Raw genomic sequence first — 24,899 nt, 5'->3', positions numbered from 1 at the left:
GTACAGGTACCTGCACCCCCCTCCCCCCTGAAAGGTGCCAATTGTGGCGCCGGAGGGGGGGAGGGTTCCAATGAGCGGAAGCTCCACTTTAGGGTGGAGCTCCGCTCTAATTTTTCACTTAGAATGAAAATGAGGGAAAGAAAAAAAATCGCTAGGTTGATTGGTTGAAAAGGGACAGTTGGTAGATTCAACCCTATAATGAAAAATCTCACTTTTATTCTATCCAAGTAAAGGTATAAACCTCTGCCAAATACAATGGGGCTGATTTACTAAATGAGTAGAGAATGTTTACTCTCAAAAGTGGTTATGCTAAGCCAGCCTTTCTCAGCCTTTTCAACATAAAGGAACCCCTCAAATAACTTTTCAGTTTCAGAGAACCCCTGCTAAAAAAGGACTATATCTACAACACATGATATACTAGTATGATGGTCAGTGGTAAGAATGCTCCTTACACTTGTGGTCATTGGGAAGAATTCCCACCTTACAGATAGCTAAAAAGATCAATGGTGTCAGTGGGAACTTATCTGAGACACAAATTAATCAAGGAACCCATAGCAACCTCTGGAGAAACCCTACTTGATAAACCCTGTGCTAGGCTACGGTTTAGTAATTCCTTTATTAATATTATAGTATAGCACCCTCAACCTTAGGTAGGCACGTGCTAGGTGTAGGTTTTGTGTAAGCTGCCAGCGCAGGTAAATTTAAGAAGGCCTATGCTGTGAGCTAGGTCTGTTTGTTTTGTTTACCTCGTTTTTATTATTTTGAAGTTTTTTCCTTTTAAACAGGGTTTACACAACGTTCTTATATGGCACTTAACAAGTGAAAATATGACAATATACATCGCATACTATGGGCTGTCATACAAAGAAAACAAAATTGTACAATAATGACATCGTTCTCAGATTTGGATAACTCCATCATTCGGTCATCAATAAACGTAACAAACAATCGTTCTGATCTCAAGTATGTCCGAGGCTTTCACTTACTCTGACAATTATAATAGTGGAAAGACATGAAACAATCGTAAAGCAGATTATCAACTGCAACCTATGAACAAAGGGGTGTTTTTACCTTGTTGTGCTACGTAAATAAAAAAAAAAAGAGATGTACAATTACACTAGACTACCCTTGTAAACGTATTCCAAGGGGACCAGGTGACATCAAATTTCTCTGTGTTGCCATCTCTATAGGCTAAAAATTTTTCGTATTCCCTCATAGTATTCACTCTTGCTACTAGGTGTGTAATAGAAGGAGGGTCCGGTGTTTTCCAGTTGCTCAATATCAGGGATTTGGCCGCTAGCAGAATATGCATGACTACTGATCTAAGTTTGGATGGAAATGCATTTAGGTCTATATTTAGAAGAGCTAATTCTGTCTTAGGGACTACCTGTCCTCCCAAGATTTGCGATAACATTGAAAATACCTCTAACCAGAGGGTTGTAAGCATGGGCATGCCCACAGCATGTGTACCAAACTCCCAACTCTCCCACAGCCCCGCCAACATAAATTTTAAGCATTTTTAGAAAATTTAGCCACAATATACGGAGTGTAGTACCAACGCACCATAATCTTTTGCATTAATTCGTTATAATTCGAGCATTTGGAGTACATGTGGGTATGTTTTATTGCTGTTTTCCATTGAAGATCTGTAAAGTCCTTGCCCAATTCCCTTTCCCAGCCAATGAAGTATGTAGATTTCGTAAAGGCATCTTTGGAATCTAAAGCATTATAAAACACTGAAATACCCTTTGGTTTTGGAGAGTTTGAGTGTAGGTGGAGCCAGATCTTTTCAAGAACTGGAATACTCAACACTTGAAGCGTTTGAAAGTATGAGGCTAGCTGTGTGTATGTCAAAAATTCAGAGTTGGGGAGATGGAATTTCTGTTGTAAAACATGGAAAGGAACAATCTTACCCTTTGAGGTTATGTCTGACCAGTCTCTCAGCTTACGAGATAGCCAGTTTGTCAATCTAATATTTGGTATTATCCATTTTGTAACTTCTAGGGGAATTGGTATGTTTTTTGATGGATAGAATTCATTGCCTTTAGTTGCTATTTCTTTCCAGGCTATCACCGAAGCTTGGATGGTGGGGTGGTTAGGGATTTCAGTGCGTTTGTCAATGCATGCTGCAATTAGGAGAGCCCCCGGAGACGAATCACGTAACCAAAGCTTCTCCAACCTGCACCATGGCCTGGCCTCCTCCTCCGTAAACCAGTATCTCAATTGATCTAATAGAAATGCAGTATAGTAGTCTTTCAAAATCGGGATTCCCATACCCTCTGTGGATTTGTGTCTATATTGCATATGCAGGGAGCACCTAGATTTCTTACCATCGCAAACAAAGTGCAACAACTGTTTTTGCAGCCCAACGAAAAAAGATTTTGGTAGAGGGATGGGCAGGGCTCGAAAATAATAGGTTAATTTAGGAAGCACAAACATTTTATACGCTGCGATGCGGCCTGACCAGGAAAGATAAAATTTTTGTAGTCTGTTAATATCTTGTTGGAAGATATTCAGCAGGGGTGCATAATTCTCTCTGTAAAGTGAGTCAGTAGGGAATGTAAGATTCACTCCCAAGTATTTAATCGAAGCGTCAGTCCAGGGGTAAGGGAATGTTTGCTTAAGGTGCAGTTCCATCGACGGTTTAACGTTCATTCCTAAGATAAGCGACTTGGACGTATTCATTTTGTAATATGAAACATTGCTAAACTCAGTCAATACTGAATGTGCTGCTGGTAAAGAGACTGCGGGATCAGAGAGGGACAGTATGACGTCATCTGCAAACAATGAGACTTTGTACTGATGTTCACCTGCTCGGATGCCCTCAATAAGACGGTTTTCTCTTAGTTTCTCCGCTAGCGGTTCCATGACGAGGGCAAAGATAATAGGGGAGAGGGGGCAACCTTGCCTAGTCCCATTCGTTATAGCAAAAGGCTTCGAGTACAGGCCCTCCGTATACACATGCGCTGAGGGGTGTGAGTAGAGGGCTAGAACTCCATTACGTATCGCTCCGTCTATTCCAAATTTAGTAAGCACCCCCCGTAGATAACCCCAATGAATCCTATCAAAAGCCTTCTCTGCGTCTAATGAAAGAAGCAGAGAAGGCTCCTTTTTGTGTTCGGCCAGGGAAAGAAGATTGATCAAACGTCTGGTAGCGTCGGTAGTGTGGCGCCCTGAAACAAAACCCACTTGGTCATATTTAAACAATTTGGGAAGAATGTTTTTCAATCTGTTTGCTATTAATTTGGCATGGAGTTTCACATCCACGTTGAGGAGCGATATTGGCCGAAAATTTTGCGGTACGTTGGGCTCTTTCCCTGATTTAGGTAGGGGTAATAATCGTCGCCATAAGCATCTCTTGGGGGAATGATGCTGCTGTGGTAGCCGCATCAAACACCTGCGATAAGTACAGAGTCAAAATAGGACTGAATAGTTGATAATATTCTGATGAAAAGCCATCAGGGCCTGGAGCTTTATTTCGCGGAAGAGTGGTGACAGCTTTTGTAATTTCTTGTAGCGTAAAGGGCGCATTCAATTGGGTAAGGTCATCTGTTGAAATCTTGGGCAGTTCGATCGATTCTAAAAAGTCGTTAATAGAGGACTCGGTGGGTTGAGGCGTGGCCACATCTGCATGTAGATTATACAGTGATTCATAAAAATCACTGAAAATGTCTGCTATTTCTTTTGGGTTGGTATGTTTTTTGTTAGTTCTAGGGTCCAGTAGGAAGGGCAGTTTTTGCTGGATAATTTTGTCCCTGACCTGATCCGCCAGTAATCTACCCGCCTTATTACCGTATCTATACATTCGGGCTTTCAGAGCTCTGTACTGTTTGTCATGTTGTGCAAGTAACAATGTTCTTAATTCCTGCCTTGTCGTAAAGAGAGCCTCTATGAGGAACCGAGAAGGTTGGCGCTTATTTTCAGTTTCTAATTGTATTTTATCTAATAAGCCATTTAATTTCTCTGTCCTTTGTTTCTTAAGTTTACTACTCAATTGTATAAGTAAGCCCCTAATAAAGGCCTTGTGGGAATTCCACAAGATAAAGGGATCGGACACAGAGGGAGCATTGCGGGTAAAATAATCTGTAAGTTCTTTTTCTATGAACTGTTTGTGGCAGGGCATAAATATCATTCCTCGATTTGTTAGCTCTCGTTTCCAGGCGGCGATCCACCACATCAATTGAAATCGGGGCATGGTCAGACCATGATATGCAATGGATCTCCGACCTGGAAATTTGCTGCAAGGTAAACTTATCAACTAAAAACATATCTATTCGAGAGTAGCTCTGGTGAACATTCGAATAAAATGTAAAATCAGCTTCAGAAGCATGTTGGCAGCGCCATACATCAAATAGCTCAGATTGGGCAAGGAATCTCTCCAACGACACCCTGCTGGTCTGTGGTCTACTGTGTCTGGAAACATCCATTGCCCCTCCCGCAATCGCATTAAAGTCACCACACCACAACACTCGACCTTGTTGCACCTTAGATACTCTCTTTCTCATTTTGTTCATGAAGGATAGCTGTTTGGTATTGGGAGCATAGACATTAATCAGGGTGAATCTTACATTATTAATTTCACATATCAAGATGATATAGCGACCTAGTACATCTGAAAGCGTTTCTACACATTTAAATTGCACCGTGTTTTTTATGGCAATAGCCACATCTCTCTTTTTGGAAGAAAAACTGGCCAAATACACATGGGGAAATTGTCTGTTCTGGAACACTGGAGTTTTCTGGGCTGCAAAATTAGTTTCTTGGAAACATACTATGTCACTACGTAGCCGTTTGGCTTCCTTCCAAGTTAGTTGCCGCTTGAAAGGGCTATTAAGGCCCTTTACATTCAGGGAGGTTATACGGAAGGTCATGGCAACAGGGAACTCCTTGTACCTACTTCAGTTGGGATAATTAGGACTGAATACTGCTTGGATGTCAAAGCAGAAGGAGTCCCCTATGTGCACTGGGCACTCGAGAGCTTCTAGGTGAGAGGTATAATTGTGTATTATCTGTATGGTATCCCCAAAAAGAGAGATGTGTTCAACACTGAAACTTGAAAACAGTAGTAAACCTTAGTAAAGAAAAAAAAAAAACGGGTAAACCACAGTCCCACTAAGGGGAGTCGGATATAAACAGAAATCTGAATATAACAGAACCGTAATGAACAAATAACTCAAATCGGTCGGTAGAGACAATTCGCTACTTTGACCAGCGAATCGCTTTAAGACCTGTGCGGTGAGATCACCGCTCTACTCGAGGGGGTAGTAATGTAACAGCTATAGTCTGTTAAAGTTGGCAAAGATTGTAAACGGCTACATAGCGGCCGGGCACTTAAGGGGGGGTATAGGGGTATGATCCCCTTGTAACAAACTTGCTCGTGTCCATGGTTGACACCCATGGAATGCCGCAAAGTCATCCTTGATCTGAGTCGTCTTCAGGCTCTGGGTTTAGGATCTTCCAATCCTGCAGGAGTCGCATACCTTCCTTCAGAGTAGAAATGAGATGTGTAGCATCCTCTCTAACAATTTTCAGTCTCGCAGGGTATATCCACCGATACGTAATTCGATGGTTGTTTAGCACTTTTGTGATCGTGAAGAGTTGCCTGCGTTGTTGCATCGTAAACGCTGATAAATCAGCAAAGAAAGACAGGTCCTGAAGATCATCCGGTAAGGAATCTCTGCATCTGGTCGCTGCTATGAATTGGTCTTTAATGTGATAAAAGTGGATGCGAGCAATTGTGTCCCTGGGAAGATGAGCCGCCACATGTTTGGGTTTGGGAAGCCTGTGGATGCGATCTACTACAAGATCTTCAAGCGGTGCATCTGGCAGAACCGCCTTTACTATTTGCAGAAAATGCTGTTTCAGATCTGGAGGTTTAACTGACTCGGGTATACCCCGGATTTTGACATTATTTCTCCTAGACCCGTCCTCCAAATTTGCCAGTTTAAGCTTCATAAGCATCATCTCTTCTTCCCTGTCATTATGGGCATCTACCAAATCATTAAAAGTCATTGCAAACTCCCCCATTTTGGCCTCCACATGTGTCACTCTGTTAGAAACTGAAGCTATTTCTGACTTAGTTTCTAGTGAGAGCCTGAATATCAGAGTGAATAGTGTATCTCAGGGACACTAGCATGTCCTTTAAGGTAGTATCCAGAATAGGGGCATTAGTAGTGGGAAACTCTGAGAGGGAGTCCTGCAGCTCTCTAGTATCCTCCAGCGAGGAGTCTAGGCTTACCTCAGCCTCATCTTTGTCCGTGCTGTCCAGTCTGGGCTTGCTCTTTGCTGGGCTGTTCCCTCCTGATGGTGGAGGGGTGCTGGTAGCTTTTCCCATATAGCGGTCTGGAAGAGCAGTAGAGTGAGAGATAGGTTGTTGCTTGCTAGATATGTCACGTCCTCCCTGCTCTCCTCCGCCACGTGTACCGCCGCCATCTTGCTCAGCATACCGCCGCTGTGTGAGGATGTAATCCGGGAGTTTGTTCGGTTTGCCACCGCTTTTCGGTTTGCGATGAGGCATCCTCGGGCTTGCCCGCACCTCCTGGGAACAATTGCGCCGAAAAACGAACTTTCTGGAATACGTATATTGCTATTGTGGTGTAGGATCTGGGCCTGTTGTCCCTCCATCCCTTTTCTTTGCTTCCTTCCTCATTCATCTCAGACTCGAACCACACCCCCTTTGAGCCACGCATTTTAAACCACGCCCACTATTTAATTTAAGCCCCACCATTTTTTGTGGGGGGGGCCCCATACAACATTTTGCTATGGGGCCCTGTGATTTCTAGTTACGCCCCTGCTCAACATAACTGGGCTAGTAGTTTAATCCCTAAACCTTTATACCAAAAGTCGCCTACGTGAGGTTCAAAGTTCCAGGGAAGAAACCGACTGAACTCCTAACTGACCAGCAACCCCAACAACAATGCCATTCAGTTTAAAAACCTTAACAGATAGATCTTCAGACTTCTTTGAAGAGTTCTTCAGAAGGCCGAAAAAAACTGAGGGGGGTTAGATACTTCAGTGAGTTGTGTCCAACAAGGTAGCTCTGGAATAGAAGGATCTAGAAGAAAACATACATCTAGTCCAGGACCAGGAGGAACTCCAACATTCGAGGGCTTGCGCCTACCGCAGGGTGTCCAGTCAGTTATGCGCATCGGCTGGGGAGTCGAAGAACCTGACTGAGCCATTGTGAGGGACCTGGAGATGGCTGGGGTACAACATGCTGTATTTAATGTCCTTTTCATGTAGGCGCCAACGGACCTCATAACAGGAATTCCTCTTACGCTGCAGCTCAGCCGAGAAATCCGGGAACAGTAGGAACGAGGAGTTGCCGTATGGAAGTGAGGGGTGTTTTCGGGCTTTGGAAAGGATCCTGTCACTGTCCCTGAAGTTAAGGAAGCAGACCAAGAAGGATCGGGAAATTGCACCAGGGATAGTGCATCCTGTGGGTACACGATGGGAGCGCTCAACGGCATAGGTCGGGGGGAAATCCGCGAGACCTAGCAGTTTCCTGAAGAACTCTTCCGCAAACTTGGCTGGACGATCGCCCTCCTCTCCCTCCGGGAGACCCAGGACTCAGACATTGTTCCGTCTTGCCCTGTTTTCTGCATCATCGGATTTGGTGACAAGCAGTTGTACTGTGCGTTGCAAGTCTGCTATGGTGTTAGTGTGAGTAGCCGTAAGGTCTTCAGCAGCAGAAAGTCTGGATTCCGATTCAGTCAGACTACCTCTGATCTTATCTAGGTCGTTTCTAATGAGATTACATTCTTCTGCAAGGCGATCGATTCTCACCAGCATGGAGGTTTTGCTCTGTTCAGTGGCAGCCAGGATCACTGCAGTGCTATCCTGGGAGGAGGGGGCAGGGAGAGCCACACCTGGGGAAGTCTCAGACTCCATAGCTAGTTCAGCCAGCAGCCTGAAACCTCCCTACGAGAGAAGGATCCAGCCTAGCAGCCATGACAGGGGGCGTGTGACTTGGTGTGGATGAGTTTTGGGCCGGTTTTTAGGGCTCCCACTGTGTCCAATCACAGCAGGAATGGCGCTCCGGTGGCACGTGCGTGCTCCCCAGATTGCGTGCACAAAATCACATACAGGTGTGTGATTTTGTGCAGGCGGGCCGCCCTGCCACAGTATATATGTGGTGGGCAGTCCGCAAGTGGTTAATGTTAATTTCCAACAAGCAAACTGCTGGGTGGACCAGCCATGAAATATTTTCTGTAGTTGGGCGCCAGCAACCTCCCGTCTTTCGGCAGTTGCATAACAGAAAGTTTGATCTTGGGGTGGTTGCATTTCTAGATTAAAATCCTTTAGAGGGAATATATGTAATATGGGTACAAGTTATGCTTCAGATATTCCTCTACCCTAGGGTGTACCATCAAGCTCAAAGTGTACTACTGTAGGGGGCAACACCAGTTTGTTCCAATTTAGCCCAATATAAGCCTAAATAAGAGCCAAATTCACGTATGATGGACATCAAAGAGATGGGCCCCGTCCCTGAATGTGTGGTTTATACACTATCTAAAAAAAACAAAAACGATAAAACTGATTTGAAGAAAAAAAAAGACGAATCGGTGTCTCCTAAGTACAATAATGCATCATCCACATATACTGAAATTTTTTCTTCAGGGTTTCCTCTTTTAAATCCCACTATGTCATCGGTCTGTCTAATAGCTGCAGCCAACGGCTCTACCCCAGTTCAAAAAGGAGGTGGGAGAGAGGGCACCCCTGCCTTGTACCTCAGTGAAGAGGAAAAAGAGCTGAGATAGAGCCGTTGACTCGTAAGCAGGCTCTTGGGGCAGAATAAAACAGCTGTACCCATCTAATAAATCTTTCGCCTAGGCCAAAAAGACATAGTACCTCTCAGAGATGAGGTCATTCAACACTTTTGCCTTGATGGTGTCCAACGCTAGAACCAAAAGAATAAAAATAAGCTATTGTGCTAACTAGAACCCAACCGTCATTTATCGGGGGAAAAATAAGAGGGCCAGGAGAAGGGTGAGGAACACCAGTTCAAGTGGATGCAGCGCCTCTCCAATTAGGTCTTAAGAGCCTAATGCAAATATAAAAAACAAACACAAGAAGATGCCTCCATCTAGGTGTAGAGATTTATGAAAAAAAAAAGAGATAAGACAATAAAAATGCACTCGTTGGTTAAGTGAATCAAGGCTTGTCATAAACCCATAGGATCACCATGAGGCTGCAGAGCTCTGCAGGCATGTGGCTACCTGAAGAATAGTTCTTGATGGAAGTTCAGCTGCCAAACTTCAGGTTGGGAACATAGGCAACAGCAGACTCCAGAAATAGCAAGATGGCTGCAGCTCCAAACAGCACCTCTCTCGATTGGGTGATGACAGGAAGTGGAGGGGTTGTGGCTACATGTTTCAGGGCAGACAGGAGTGCCCCTTTATCAAACCATAGGAAGGAAGTTGGCCAAATGACAAGTATTAATATACTGTGAAAAGTGGGAGGGGGCAGGAGCAGGAGGCCAGTACTATTAACTCTTTTTTAACCAAACTAGTGCTAGACAATACATGTGAAGGAAAACACAGTGTCAGAATCAGTATCAGAAATAGACTTTAAAAATTTTACATAAATCACCACGACCAGACGACACCCAAGGGTCATTAACCACTTAAGGACCAGGCCTCTTTTTCGGACTTGGTGTTTCCATGTTTAAAACAGTTTTTTTTGCTAGAAAATTACTTAGAACCCCCAAACATTTTATATTGTTTTTTTTCTAACACCCTAGAGAATAAAATGGCGGTCATTGAAATACTTTTTTTCACACCGTATTTGCGCAGCGGTCTTAGAAGCGCACTTTTTTTGGAAAAAATTCACTTTTTTGAATAAAAAAATAAGACAACAGTAAAATTAGCCCAATTTTTTTTTATACTGTGAAAGATAATGGTATGCCGAGTAAATTGATACCCAACATGTCACGCTTCAAAATTGCGCCCGCTCGTGGAATGGCGTCAAACTTTTAGCCTCAAAAATCTCCATAAGCGACATTTAAAAAAATCTACAGGTTGCATTTTTTGCGTTACAGAGGAGGTCTAGGGCTAGAATTATTGCTCTCGCTCTACCGATCGCGGCGATACCTCACATATGTGGTTTGACCACCGTTTTCATATGCGGGCGCTACTCACGTATGCGCTCGCTTCTGTGCGCAAGCTCGTCGTAACGGGGTGTTTTTAATTATTTTTTTTTTTCTTATTTATTTTAATTTATTTTATTTATTTTTACACTTTTTAAAAAAAAAATAATAGAAAATCTGACATTTAAAAAAAAAAAATATACCTTTAAGAGGTATGGGCGGAAGTGACGTTTTGACGTCGCTTCCGCCCTCCTATGGTATAGAGACGAGTGGGGGCCATCTTAGCCTCACTTGTCTCTATGCTCAGCCGACTGAAGGACCCGATCGCCTCCGCCGCTACCGACGGCTCCGGTAAGCGGCGGAAGGTGCAGGAGGGCGGCGGGAGGGGGGGTGGCACCTCTCCCGCCACCGATAGCGGTGATCTCACGGCGAATCCGCCGCGGAGACCACCGTTATCGTACAGCCGACCGCCGCCTGAAGAGATGGACACCTCGGTTGTGGCAGCAGCTGCTGCCGTTACCGAGATATCCCTCTTCAAAAAATGGACGTACATCGTCGTGCGGCGGTCGGCAAGTGGTTAAGGAACTGATAGCTAGATCATTGTTTCTAATTTTTATGGACAGTTTACGGACTGGAATGGTACCAGCTGATTGGAGAAAAGCCAAAGTGGTAACAATATTTAAAAAAGGGTCGAGATATATCCCTGGAAACTACAGGCCAGTTAGCCTAATATCAATAGTCTGTAAGCTATTGGAGAGGGTGATGAGGGACTATATCCAAGATTTTAGTAATGAAAACAATATAAATAGTAGTAATCAGCATGGATTCATGAAGGATCATTCTTGCCAGTCCAACCTATTCACATTCCATGAAGAAGTAAGCTGCCATTTAGATAAAGGAAGGCCTGTAGATGTAGAGTATCTGGATTTTGCAAAGGCATTCGATACAGTTCCCCACAAATGTTTACTTTACAAACTGAGGTCTGTTGGCATGGACCATAGGGTAAGTACCAAGATTGAAAACTGGCTACAAGGATGGGTCCAAAGGGTGGAGATAAATAGCAGGTAGTCGGAATGGTCCGGTGTGATAAGTGGAGTCCCCCAAGGATCTGTCCTGGGACCAATTCTGTTTAATTTATTCATAAATGATATAGAGGATGGAATAAATAGCTCAATCTCAATATTTGCAGATGATACAAAGTTAAGCAGGACCATAACTTCTGCACATTATGTGGAAACCTTACAAGAAGACGTAAGTAAAATAATGGGTTTGGCAACTACATGGCAAATGAGTTTTAATGTTGAAAAAGGTGAAGTAATGCATTTGGGTGCTAAAAATATGAACAGTTACTCCCTAGAGGTAAAACCTCTAGGGGAATCTAGGATGGAAAAGAACCTGGGGGTGCTAGTAGATGACAGGCTCAGCAATGGCATGCAATGCCAGCAGAATATTAGCATGCATTAAAATGGGAATTCATTACCGATGATAAAACAATAATTTTCCCACTCTACAAGACTCTGATCCGGCCGCATCTTGAGTATGCTGTCCAATTCTGGGCACCAGTCCTCAGGAAGGATGTGCTGGAACTGGACAGAGTCCAGAGAAGGGCAACAAAGCTAATAAAGGGACTAGAGCAGTGGTTCTCCTCTCCTGACCTCAGGATCCACTAACAGGCCAGTTTTTAATTATTACCTTGGGGAGATGCATACTAAAATGCTGCTATCATTGAGCAGCAAATTATATCACCTGTGATGTATTTCAGTTATTTTGCAAACCTGGCCTGTTTGTGGGTCCTGAGGCCAGTGGATGAGAACCACTGGACTAGAGGATCTCTGCTATGGTGAAAGAATACAAGCATTTAACTTATTCTCTCTGGACAAAAGACGCTTGAGAGGGGATATGATAGCGATTTACAAATACTGTACTGGTGACCTTAGCATAGGGGAAAAAACTTTTCAGTGAAATGGAGTTTAAAAAGACATGTGGCCATTCACTGAAATTGAAAGGGAAGCAGTTTAACCTTAAAGTGTGGCATGCATTTGTATTCAGCCACCCTGAGTCAATACTTTGTAGAACCACCTTTTACGGCAATTACAGCTGCAAGTCTTTTTGGAATGTCTCTACCAGCTTTGCACATCTACAGTGACCTTTTAGCCCATTCTTCTTTACAAAATAGCTCAAGCTCTGCCAGATTGGATGGAGATCATCTGCGAAAATCAATTTTCAAGTCTTACCACAGATTCTTAATTGGATTTAGGTCTGGAATTTGACTGGGCCATTTTAACACATGAATATGCTTTGATCTAAACCAGTGATGGCGAACCTTGGCACCTCAGATGTTTTGGAACTACATTTCCCATGATGCTCAACTACACTGCAGAGTGCATGAGCATCATGAGAAATGTGGTTCCAAAACATCTGAGGCATCAAGGTTCGCCATCACTGATATAAACCATTCCATTGTAGCCCTGGCTGTATATTTAGGATCATTGTCTTGCTGGAAGGTAAAAACTCTGGCCCAGTCTCAGGTCTTTTGCAGACTCTAACAGTTTTTCTTCTAAGATTGCCCTGTATTTGGCTCCATTCATGTTCCCATCAACTCTGATTAGCTTCCCTGCCCCTGCTGAAGTAAAGCATCCCCACAACATGATACTGCCACCACGTTTCACGGTGGGGATGGTGTGTTTCAGGGTTTTGGTCTCATCTGACCAGAGCACCTTCTTCCACATGTTTTCTGTGTCCCCCACATGGCTTCTCGCAAACTGCAAACAGGACTTCTTATGACAAAACGTCAAAATCCTGCGAGCATCAAAGAACCCCCTACCAATCTGCCACTATCAAGCTGCAAATGTTAAACATGTCTCATAAGTTCGTGCACAATAAAAACAAAATATAATTCAAAAACCTCCTGAGGAAGATACGCCACACCCTGAGTATCGACACGCATAGGGGAGGGGCCAGGATGCAGCGAGAGACAGTACACCTGCCTAGAGGAGATACAAACCATACCTATACTGTTTATAGTATTTTATTGAGCCTTATGAAGTAGGGTGCACTGACGCACCTTATACATGTGAGTACCCTGGCGAGGGAATGGTTTTTAACTTGTCTATTACATTTTGAAAAACAGTATTGCACTATTAGTCTTTTTACTTTTTTCATGCGCCTCTGAGATCATTGCATTGAGGATACCACTGATCCAGTGAAACAGCTGAGAACCCTATAGTGGTTCATATGCATGTTCTGACTCAGTGTAAAAGCTGATCACACACTCTGAGGTGAGCTTATTACCATAAGGGGTTCCTGGATTTCACCTATGCATGATTCAGAGCCACGGTTGGATGTAACAAGCATGTCAATAGTATGATCACTGGAGATCACGTCACCTGCATCTAGTCTCACATCAGTCAACATTTTCTGTGTTTTTTTATTATCACAGCCCAAGACAGGCTGCCACAAAGAACTGCTTTTTAATACTATAGAGACACTTATATGGTTTATGCATTTGCACTTTTTCTTACATGTCTTTTATTTATTTATACCTGCTTGCTATCACATATGTATGCATTTAGCACTTTTGTCATTTATTATTATTATTTATATTTTATTTCCTGGTGTGTTATTGTGCATGGCACCTTGTAACTCTAAAGGGTCCATATAACCTCACAGAGTTTTTTGGCAGAATTGGCACTTGTGCACTTTGTATTTAGTTGTGCGTTTTAGTTGTGCGTTTACAGATTTTGTGCACATTATTTGTTTAGCTATATTTTGCACTTGCACTTTACACCAGTTGTATGTTTATTATTTTATGCACACTATTATATTCTTGTGGATCTAGGACTTCTTATGGCTTTCTTTCAACAATGGCTTTCCTCTTGTCACTCTTTCCTAAAGGCCAGATTTGTGGAGTGCACAATTAATAGGTGTCCTGTGGACAGATTCTCCCACCCGAGCTGTGGATCTCTGCAGCTCCTCCAGAGTTAACCATGGGCCTCTTGGCTTCTTCTTTGATTAATGCTCTCATTGCCCAGCCTGTCAGTTTAAGTGGACAGCCATGTCGTGGTAGGTTTGCACCCTTAGGTCATTGGAATGGTGCTTTGGGGCAGGGGAGTTCGCCCCCCCCCCCTGTACCCCAAAGCACCTTGTCCCCATGCCGATGGGAACAAGGCCTCTTCCCCACAACCCTGAGTTGTTGGGGTCTGCAGGAAGGGGACTCCAAGATACAATTTTGTATGCCTGTGTTAAAAAGGATAAGTTTACCTTTTTGGGCAGAATTTCATTTTTCATAATAAATAGAGGCGTTTTCCAATGCTATTTCTAGCCCAGCCATCCCAATGCGCTTTTCTCTCATTTACCTTATCACACTTTCTGTTGTTTTCCATGAGTTTGAAATCACACAAATGTGACTTGAGCCTCATTGTTTTGTGTAAATGTACCAATTTCACTCTCAGGCCCCAATCATACCTAGCGTAGTGGGAGCACATGTTTTTTCCAGTGATGCACATGGGGCAGCCCCTTGATTTTAATGGGCTGCGCTAGACGTTGCAAAGCAGGTAATGTTACATTAGCGTGGTGCACAACAGTTGTAAAAAAATTTTACTGCTCCTTTTGCTGCATTTCATTTGGAAAATGTGTGTTTGCTTCTGTGTGCCGTTAACAATTAAAGACGCTGAAAGTGCAATTAGGTAATTTGAGGTGTGGCCATACACTATACAATTCCATTGTAAAATCTCTGTACACTATCTTTTAGATTTACCAAAACTTTATAATAAGAGGGCATACCATCTAGCCAATCATTCTGTATCCAATCAGGCAGGCCCTTGCACTACATCAGGGGTGTCCTGTGGGCTGAACGTGGCCTCAGGGAGTTTAGCTTGCGGCATGAGCCCATCTGAAGGGGGAAGCCAGGCAAATGCATGCATGGAGAGATGCTGTGAATGCTGTGAAAACATAGTTGATGGATGAAAGTGTGCTAATGAGGTCAGCTGGTAAACTTCTTTCTGTGTCTTACTGGTTTCTCTGTCCTACACCTAATATCAGGATATGATGAAACTTTCTAAGAAACATAGCAAGGGCTAAGGTAAAGCCTTGTTTTTAAAATCAAAGAAAGCTTGCATTTTTCTGCAACCAAGGTAAATTAATGGTATATTGGTACAAAGGAGAGCTGGATTTTTAGAGGAAAAAAAAGTGTACTTAGCTTTTAAGAATACAAATATTCAGGCTCATGTTGAGCATATTGTCGAATTTGTTGCTGTATTGCACATTCGTTAATAAAAAGTGTTTAAAAAAAAAAATAATACAAATATTCTAGCACAATGGACAAAATGCCAGATTGGTCCCTGGGCCAGTGGTTCAGAGTTTGTGAGTAGTGATCAGCTGAATGCTTGAGGTTTGGATGCCAAATCCAAACCCCATCGAAGTCAGTGGGAGTTGAATGTTGAAACAATATTAATGGCCATTTACTGGGCTAATAGGTAAAGGACTGTCAAACCAGGGCTCAAATCCTGCAGGAACGCGTGGGAACGGAGTTCCTGTACTTTTTCCACAACAGGAACTCAGTTCCTGTTAGCAGCCACGTCCTGCATATGCCTGAGTAACTGGTTGCAAGGCTGAGCAGCGCCTCCGAGAGAGAGCAGCCAGCCACAGACACCACACCAGACAGAGCCACACTTACTGCTGGAAAGTATCCAGCCTGTGCCCACTGCCCAGTAAGTGCCAGACAGTCCCGGGGCTGCCGACTACTCCCGCAGCCTAGACCATTACCAGCAGTGCAGCCCAACTCTGAGGTGCCAGACTTCTCCAGTTCAACTTCTCCTCTTCTGAGCTGAGCTTCCGAGTCCTTCCACCCACGGGGTTCGCCCGTCAGTTTGCCGCCCGTCAGAGTCATTGAAAAATTTCCAGGTTAGTGTGTTACACACACTTTGTTAGTTACAGTGAGCATGCTCCCCCTCCGTTCTGCTGTTGTGTCCCCCACTCTCCCTCCGTTCTGCTGCTGTCCCCCTCCAGTTTTCCTCCGTGCCCCCCTCCGTTCTGCTGTCCCCCTCTGTTCTGCTGCTGCTCCCTCCGGTTTTACTCTCTGTCCCCATCCGTTCTCCTGTCCACCTCCATTCTTGTGGTGATTATTCGGTTAGTTTGACAAGTTAACTTATTTTGTTTTTATAAACTGGCACTTTACAATAAATGTTACACTGTATTTTCTGTGAAATATATATGCATATGAGCGTATAATTTTTTTATTTTTTATTTTTGGTGGGGGAGTGGATCTTGGGTGGGCGTTCTTACACTTTTTTCCCCAGGACTTGATCCCTGTGTTAAACGCATGAAATGCCAGGCTGGGTATACCAGGGTCTGATATGTAATTTGGGTGGACCCCACTTTATTATTTTTTGGGGTTTTTGTTTAAACTTTCCCTGCCCCTTTGCTTACATTCATCTGTCAACCTGAAATCCCCAGCTGACAGCTGAATAGTTGGTTAACCAGGACCCCTGAGCATGAAACTGTCATTTAATAGCGGTAGTAATACTGGTGCTAAATGTTTGCTGAAGCTCTGATCAGCCAAAATTTGTCAGACCAAGCTGGCAGCTTTTCCCTATTTGCGAGGGCAGAATTCCCATTTCCGCCACACTGAAATAGCAGTTGTTGAAATTGGTGAAGCAGCTGAGGGTCCCTCATGGACATACAATGCCTGGTTTTCTGCTGCAGATTTGGTTGCATTTGCTGCCCCCTACATTGTTGCACAACTTAAAGGGGTTGTAAAGTCTAAACGCTTTTTACCTTAATGCATTCCTTGCATTAAGGTAAAAAATGTTTAGGTGTTGGCATTGCTCCCTCAGTTCCCCTTTACTTACCTGAGACCTCATTCGATCCAGCACTGTGCACATTTGCAGATTTGTTCTCCCATCACTTCTGGGTCTTACTGGCTTTGCTGGGGGACTGGGAGCCATTGGCTCCCAGTGCTGCCAATCAAAGCCAGTGATGAGGAAGCGCGGGGCAGGGCCGAGTACCACTGACTGTGTCAATAGATGCAGCAGAGGGACTTGGGTGTAAGCACGGACGAGTGCTTCCCTTGGGAGCACTGACCAGGGAGAAGGGGCAAGGAGAGCCGACGGGGGAACCGAAAAGAGGAGGTTCCCGCCCGCTCTCTGCGATTCCATTGCACAGAGTAGGTACGTTTAAACCCGTTTGTTGTTTTGTTTTTTTTTACCTTTACAACCCCTTTAATATTTTTCTTATCAGGGAAAAAGCCTTGCAGTGACCTTTTTTAAAGAGAGCTAAACTTTTTCTGTTATAGTTCACATTTGCTGTGTAGTGTCTTAACCCGTATAAATGCTTTTGTGTTACAGTGTGTCCTGGAGGCCTGGAAGCCCCGTGTAGTAATCATGGAACATGTGTAGATGGAATGGCAGGAACGGGTCAGTGTATCTGCACAGAGGGGTTTAATGGGACAGCTTGTGAGCTATGTGCCCCTAACAGATATGGCCCAGACTGTAAAGGTAAGTTTATTTTACCAAGCACTCAATGGTTAAAAGACAATGCTCTTCAACTGCTTACATTGCAAGGATTTTTATTAAACCTTATTTCGGATTCCTACCTGCCCGTGCTTGGAGATTTTTCCGGTTGAGGGGGTATTCATAAATATTGAGACCATAGATCATTTAATTTGCTATTGGTCTTCTAGGCAATGATATGTGTTTCTTTAAAGTGAACTATTTAAAAATTGCACAGTTCACGTGAATCAGTAGGGCACAAGGCAGCATTATCAGTTTTGTAGAAATAGAGTACTTTTAAAGAGATTCTGTCAATTTGCCCATGCAGAGAGTCTTAAAAGCACACCCACTTATACCCTTCCTGTGTTCCCTTGCCAGAACACTGACTCCCAACCATGCGTAAGCTATTTTTCACCCCGTCTCCCGCTCATGACAGTGTGCAGGCCTGGGGACTGGCTGCTTTGGCTTAAGCAATGCATGCTTTTAGGTAGGGATGCATCAATAACATTTTTTTTTAACACCGAGTACGTATACGGATACTTTTTCAAGTACTCGCCGATACCGAATACCGATACTTATTGCCTAGGAAGACTGCCTAGAGGGGTGGTAATAATAATACTTGATATATATTTAATAAATGCAAAAATCATATCTAACAAACAACCAGTCCTTGACGTGCAAAGTCCATAAAGTACAGACATGCCAAGATTGTGTATCATACAAACCTGGGAAACAATGGGCAAAGGAGAAAATTAAACAAAGTTCCAGCTGATAGAAGTAGTTCACCTCATTGTCAAGTGGAATTAAAGTGGAAGTAAACCCTCCTATTATTTTCAGCCAAGGAAGCTGCCATCTTGGCCTCTGCTTAATCTTTAACTGTCATGAAGCTGCACATGTGATCAGTTATGACCCCAGCCATTGGATGGTTTGACAGTTTGGTTGAAAGCACAACTAATGTGACAGCATTTCCGGCATGTTTTTTGAAACTATTAAATCAATGGGTTTACTTCCGCTTTAAGATTGTCCACTCACATGCTGCTAGGATCCCTGATGCATGGCTCAACAACAAGCTCCTGGCCAGGGAGAAAGGGAGCAGATGTAACAGCTGGGTAAAAACTGAAGGAGAAGCTAGATGAGGAGAGCCGCCCTGCAGCCGCTGCTGAAAACCAGGGAATCGAAAAATGCAGGATGACAGAGAGAGACCCGCTAGTGGCTAGGAGAACGCTGCAGCTGGCGCCTGGCGGGAGAGAAAGGAGGAGGTGGAGAAGGCACCTGGAATAGCTTGTGGGAGGGAAACGAGGAGGCAAAGGGCAGAAGTGACAGCAGGCGGAAGGGGAGAAGGAGGCGGGGACAGCTGAAACTTCATTGGTTGTTAAAGCGGAGGTCCACCCTAAAGTGTACCTTCCGTTCATTGGATTCCCCCCCCCTCCGGCGCCACAATTGGCACCTTTCAGGGGAGCAGGTACCTGTACAGTACAGGTATCTGCACCCACTTCCGGGATAGCTCTCTGCGGAAAGGGGCGTAGATTACGCCCCTTTCCGAAAGTCCCCCGCTGCCTGCTGGGAAACACACAGATCCCAGAGGCAGCGGGTCCATCCTTATTGCGCAACGCGACTCGCGCATGCGCAGTAGGGAATCGGGAAATGAAGCCGAAAGGCTCCACTTCCTGATTCCCATACCCAAGATGGCGGCGGCAGCACCCGAGAGACGATCGAGAGATCGGCTTCGGGTGCCGACATCGCGGGCGCGCTGGACAAGGTAAGTGTCACTATTTTAAAAGTCAGCAGCTGCAGTATTTGTAGCTGCTGGCTTTAAAAAAAAAAAAAAAAACGCGGACTCCCGCTTTAAGGACGCGATGGCCCCGATCCTTAACAACGAATAATTGCCGGCATTCTTTTGTTACATTCACCTGTTGACAGCTAAAAAAAACTGAACCTGAAAGTATCGGTTTTATGTATCGGAGCATTTGCAGAAGTATCTGTACTCGTGTAAATGCTCCGATACATAAAACCGATACCAGTATCGGTACAACCCTACTTTTAGGCAGTCACATGCTCCCGTATACATGGAAGCACCAAGTATTCAGGGTAGCTCCAATGCAGCAAAGAACAGTAGGGGAATATGGTAAGAGAGAATGAATGAGCAATGTGACCTAGTCTTTTTAACCAATTTGCTACCACTTCTGTAAGTATTACAGAGTGGTGCTGTTGGGATGTAAACAAACTTGTGGCTGGTCTCCAGATGCCCAGGGCATCCATGCCACATTTTAACCATTGGACAGCAGAAGAGAGACAAGAAATCTTTTGACAAGAAACCACCTGAAGCACGTCCTGGTTCTGAGCCATCAGAACCAAATGTGCCTGGGAAAACAATTGATCAAGTACTAACTGCATCGATCTGGTTGAGGGGAGTGTTGAGGAGGCATTAGGGGGCCAAAAACTATAAGAGTACCTGTCAATCCATATATGCCATCACTTGTTAGCCCCCTTGTGATAGTAATAAGGTTAAATGAAAAAAAGTGTATTACAATATAGTACAATAAATTCATAACGAACAAATACTCTTATTGAGTCCCCCAGGTGTACGCATACAGTATATGAATACAATTGCAGGTGTACGGAGCACCCAGGCACATAAATTATGATTGTACAACACATAGTAGGTATCACCACACACACCATAGAGAGACAAAATATTGTTTCCAATTTTTACGGTTAACTCTAAACTGATGACCTGAAAAGTTTTTAAAACTTTAGTTATGGAAATGGTGGTATTGTAGTTTGTCGGCATTTGCAGCCGCACCAAGTGTAATCATATTTGATATCTATTTGCTCGACTTAGTCTCATATTTTATACTTTATAAAAAATGTGGAGATTTTGTTGTGTATATGTGCATTAACATGAATTTGAGCATATGTTATACATACGGTAATACCTGGAAAAGGGCAGGGAGAAGATGCTTGTGCTGGTGAGAGAACTTGCAGGCGTCACATTGCTGGGGGGAGGGGAGGGGGTGAATATAAGAGGATTTAATATTTTTGCTTTAGCGTGCCCAAGTGTGGAGCAGAAGTGTGCTCATTAAATTATGGTCTTTGATAGTAGACTCTTCTCAGGGAATGAATATTGAATGATTGATTCCCAGCCAGTTGCTATTGTTTTCCCACTACTAGCTCTGAACTGTCCCTTTTTTGGAACCAAATCCCTCTGTCCATTTTTCCTCCTTAAATGATCCTCTTTTAGCTCTGGGTTACAGATTTGTATAAATAAATATACTATTAAGCCTTACAATTGTTTTTTTTTTTTTTGCACTAAACTTTTCCATCCTTTAGAATTAGATTTTTGTATTGGTTATTCTTACTTGAAAAGACTGCATTCAGTCCTTTATTTCAGAGCAGTTAAAGGCAATCCACCGCCTTGCACTACGCAGCGGCCACTTGAACTTTATGAAATGTCTGTGTGACTTATTCAATAAAGTTTGTTAAAAAAAAAGTTAACCGTGCAACGTGCCAAGATCAGCACATCGGCACTGCAGTGGTCCTGCTGGACCGCACTGAACACCAGCCACTGCATTGTAACACAGCAGCTGGTGAGATTTAGCCATACACACTACAGTTTGGGTTCACACTGGTACGACACGACACGACAGTCATACAACTGTGAATCCGGCTTTTCTCTTCAATTTGAAGTCTGACTTCCATCCGACTTTAATGAACAGGATAAGACTTTGATCCCGACAATACCAGGCACTTTGAGTCTGGTATGAATCTTGAGGGGAAACTCACCACCACAATGTAGAAAAACAAATGGTATAGGAGCCCTCCTCCTTGGTGTTGGGTCCCTCTCAAAACCCATACCAGACCCTTATCGGAGCACGCAGCCTGGGAGGTCAGGAAAGTGGGTGTGGAGGGGCAAGTGCCCCTCCTGAACCATACCAGGCTACATACCCTCAATATGGGGCACCTTGTCCCCATATTGATGGGACTTAAGGGTCTCTTCCTGACAACCCTGGCCGTGGTTCCCGGGGTCTGTGGGCGGGGGCCTTATCAGAATCTGGAAGCCCCCTTTAACAAGGAGGCCCTAGATCCCGGCCCCCACCCTATGTGAATGAGTATGGGGTACATTCTACCCCTACCCATTCACCCAAAATAAGTGTAAAAAATTAGTAATTTATTTATTAAAGCAGCTCCGGTGTCTCTCCTCCTTCCAATTTCTTCTCCCTCCGCTGATGATATCATCCTCCGGTTCGGTTCTTCTCCCTCCGCTGATGTTTTCTCCTGCTGCCGGTTCTCCTCTCTCTGCTGTCTTCTCCATCTGTTCATCCTCCAATCTTCTCCCAACGCTCGCTCCCTCTGTAATGCTAGGGCTGCCACCAAAACTCATATAGCCATGGGGTGTGGCCATCCGGTGATATCATTCAGAGGCCCTGCCCCCTTGTGACGACACCACTCAGGGCATGATGCGGCTCCAATAAGGGTCTGGTATGGATTTTGGGGGGGGCCGCACACCATTTATTTGGTGTAGGGGTTCCCCTTATAATCCATACCAGACCAAAGGGTCTGGTATGGTCTTGGAGGGGGAACTCTGTCTTTTTTTTATTTGGCGTGGGGTTCCCCTTCAATATCCTTAGAGTACCACAAAATTTTAACATCTTTAAGTCAGTGATCACTGTGAATTCAATTACAGTTCTGATTTGCACATGAATATTGTATGTTGGTTATACGCCATCTTTTGGATTAGCTATTTTGCTTTACCATTCAGTATGTCTTGCATGCAATTCAACACCTAAGAGCTAGCTTAAGATTGACCAGATTGCCACACAGCAGCACAGGACTACTTTCACCTCCCTCCCCACTTTGGATTTGTTTTGCTGAAGCTTGTTTTGCTCTTTAAAGCGGGAGTCCGCCGGGACTCCGCGTTTTTTTTTTTTTTTTAAAAAGCCAGCAGCTACAAATACTGCAGCTGCTGACTTTTAAAATAGTGACACTTACCTGTCCAGCGCGCCCGCGATGTCGGCACCCGAAGCCGATCTCTAGATCGTCTCTCGGGTGCTGCCGCCGCCATCTTGGGTATGGGAATCAGGAAACGGAGCCTTTCGGCTTCATTTCCCGGTTCCCTACTGCGCATGCGCGAGTCGCGCTGCGCAATAAGGATGGTCCCCGCTGCCTCTGGGATCTGTGTGTTTCCCAGCAGGCAGCGGGGCACTTGTGGAAAGGGGCGGGCACTTGCGGAAAGGGGCGTAATCTACGCCCCTTTCCGCACAGAGCTATCCCGGAAGTGGGTGCAGATACCTGTACTGTACAGGTATCTGCACCCCCCTCCCCCCTGAAAGGTGCCAATTGTGGCGCCGGAGGGGGGGAGGGTTCCGATGAGCGTAAGGTCCACTTTAGGGTGGACCTCCACTTTAAGAGCAGGTTGAATTGTAATACAGTTCCTGTTTGCTAAAGTTGTACTTGCTTATCTACTGTGTTTGTCATTTATGTTTGAAGGAGCAGTAGAGCGGGATCTGATGCTCGTAGGAGTGCTCTCCTGTAGCCTATTCACCTAGACATTATATGCACTTATTTGAGTAAAGAAATTATAGTGTTCAGTGTAGTGTTGAATGTTTGAATCTTAAAGGTGATAGTTGTTGGTACCAATAACATTCTTTGAGAGAAAACCTTTTGGGGTGTAAACTTAAGTTGACTCCTTTTCCATTCATCTCATTGAGTAAACTATTTCAGATTTAACCAATCCTGGTGTATTTTATTATTGCTGCTGTTATCTAGTGGGAAAAATGTTGTGAACCCAGGGTGTCAGAGGTGGCAGAGGACTCGCAGGGTCGGGGCTACCAGAGGGGTACTGATTTATCTTGAAAGAGGGCAGTGCTACATGAGCCAGCTCCCCACTGCACATGCATGAGATGTATTAGATGTCCCACGAGGTTACGGCAGGGAGGGGGCCAAACTTCTACTTTGCTCGCTCAGGTCAGCAGAGCGAAAGTGGGAGCGGGTACCCATCAGAAATAGGTAAATGCTCCCAGAAAAAAAGTCCCTTATAATAAGGTAGGAGGAGGGAGGAGGAGGATGGCCAGGACTTCACATTATAAGTGATGTTCTGCGTTAAACAGAGTTTAGCCATTAATTGCAAAACTTGCAAGCATGTACTTGAGTAGGATGAGGGGGTGGTTGCTACATTCTTCATGTTCCCCTCCTCATTGAGTACCAAGCCAGGGTCACAAAAGAGGTCGGCCCTGGGGTGGGTTCTTCTGGGCTATGCTTGGTGCTTTGGATAGGGTCACTACCTTACACATGAGGTACCTTTACTTGAACTGACGATTGAACTCTAGTTAATTCCCTCGATGTTAATGTACATCACCATGGCCACTGATGTATTTAGGAAGGACAGGCAGAGTTGATGTCCTCTCCATCTGTCCAGTGTATCTCTCCCAGTAATGGAATGGAGTCCCGCCATGCACCTAGTGCAAACTCTGTGTGCACTACACTTAACTCTCCCTCTTCCATACCTGTGTATAGGCTGAGGACCTCTGAGGTGCTGATGGAGCTGCTCACAAAGAGAGTGCTGACAACAACTCCTACTGCAAGAGGCTATCCTACCTGTCACATGTACATGCTAAAGACTGGCTGCTAGAGAAACCTTTGTTACCCTTGGTAACCACTGTATCTTCACTCTGTATTAACTCTTGTACTGCTGTTTTCATACCAAAGTGTGTATAACTGACCCAAGATGTAGATTATGTGTGCCTGTTGCTTAGATTACACCACTTGAGTAACTTCAGATCAGGCAGAGGCAAAGTTTCAAAAGCTTTACTGAAATCACTTGACATGACAGAACAGAAGCAACAGTGTTTCCTTAAACAAGTCCCTAAGTCAGGCTTGTGGGTGCCCCAGCGTACCTGCACAGGAAAGAGGAGACTGGTCTCTGTATCTTTCAGCAGGCTACGTAGTTTACATAGTTAGTAAGGTTGAATAAAGACACCAGTCCATCCAGTTCAACATGAGTATCATCGGCCTCTACCCTCAAGGAGCCCACAATCCAAGGTCCCCAACTCACATTCATATACTAGGGCCAATTTATTATTTATATTTTTGGACAGAAGCCAATTAACCTACCAGCTTGTCTTAGGAGTGTGAGAGGAAACCGGAGTACCCAGAGGAAACCCATGCAGGCACAGGGAGAACATTCAAACTCCAGGCAGGTAGTGTCATGGTTGGGATATGAAACCAGTGACCCTTTTTACTGCTAGGCGAGAGTGCTACCCACTACACCACTGTGCTGCCCAGATAAAGCTAGCAGGACGGACTCCAGCAACTGTACCATGAACAAA

At 44.4% G+C, this 24,899-nt stretch overlaps 2 protein-coding genes across 2 annotated transcripts in view; one reads left to right on the top strand and one right to left on the bottom strand.

Annotated features, from left to right (window-relative positions):
- NT5DC2 (5'-nucleotidase domain containing 2) overlaps positions 1 to 24,899 on the bottom strand; it is a 216,158-nt gene that overhangs the window by 41,200 nt on the left and 150,059 nt on the right. The window lies entirely within an intron of this gene.
- Positions 1 to 24,899, top strand: part of STAB1 (stabilin 1) — a 394,908-nt gene that overhangs the window by 338,352 nt on the left and 31,657 nt on the right. The window contains exon 56 of the mRNA XM_077452219.1: positions 17,431 to 17,580. Within this exon, the coding sequence (XP_077308345.1) occupies positions 17,431 to 17,580 (150 nt within the window). The remainder of the gene's footprint in view (positions 1 to 17,430; positions 17,581 to 24,899) is intronic.

The sequence above is a fragment of the Lithobates pipiens genome, unplaced genomic scaffold (genome assembly GCF_037356315.1).
Source record: "Lithobates pipiens isolate NorthernLeopardFrog02 unplaced genomic scaffold, aLitPip1_a1.2 Scaffold_23, whole genome shotgun sequence".
Lineage (NCBI taxonomy): Eukaryota > Metazoa > Chordata > Amphibia > Anura > Ranidae > Lithobates > Lithobates pipiens.
This window is presented reverse-complemented; position numbering and strand designations above follow the sequence as displayed.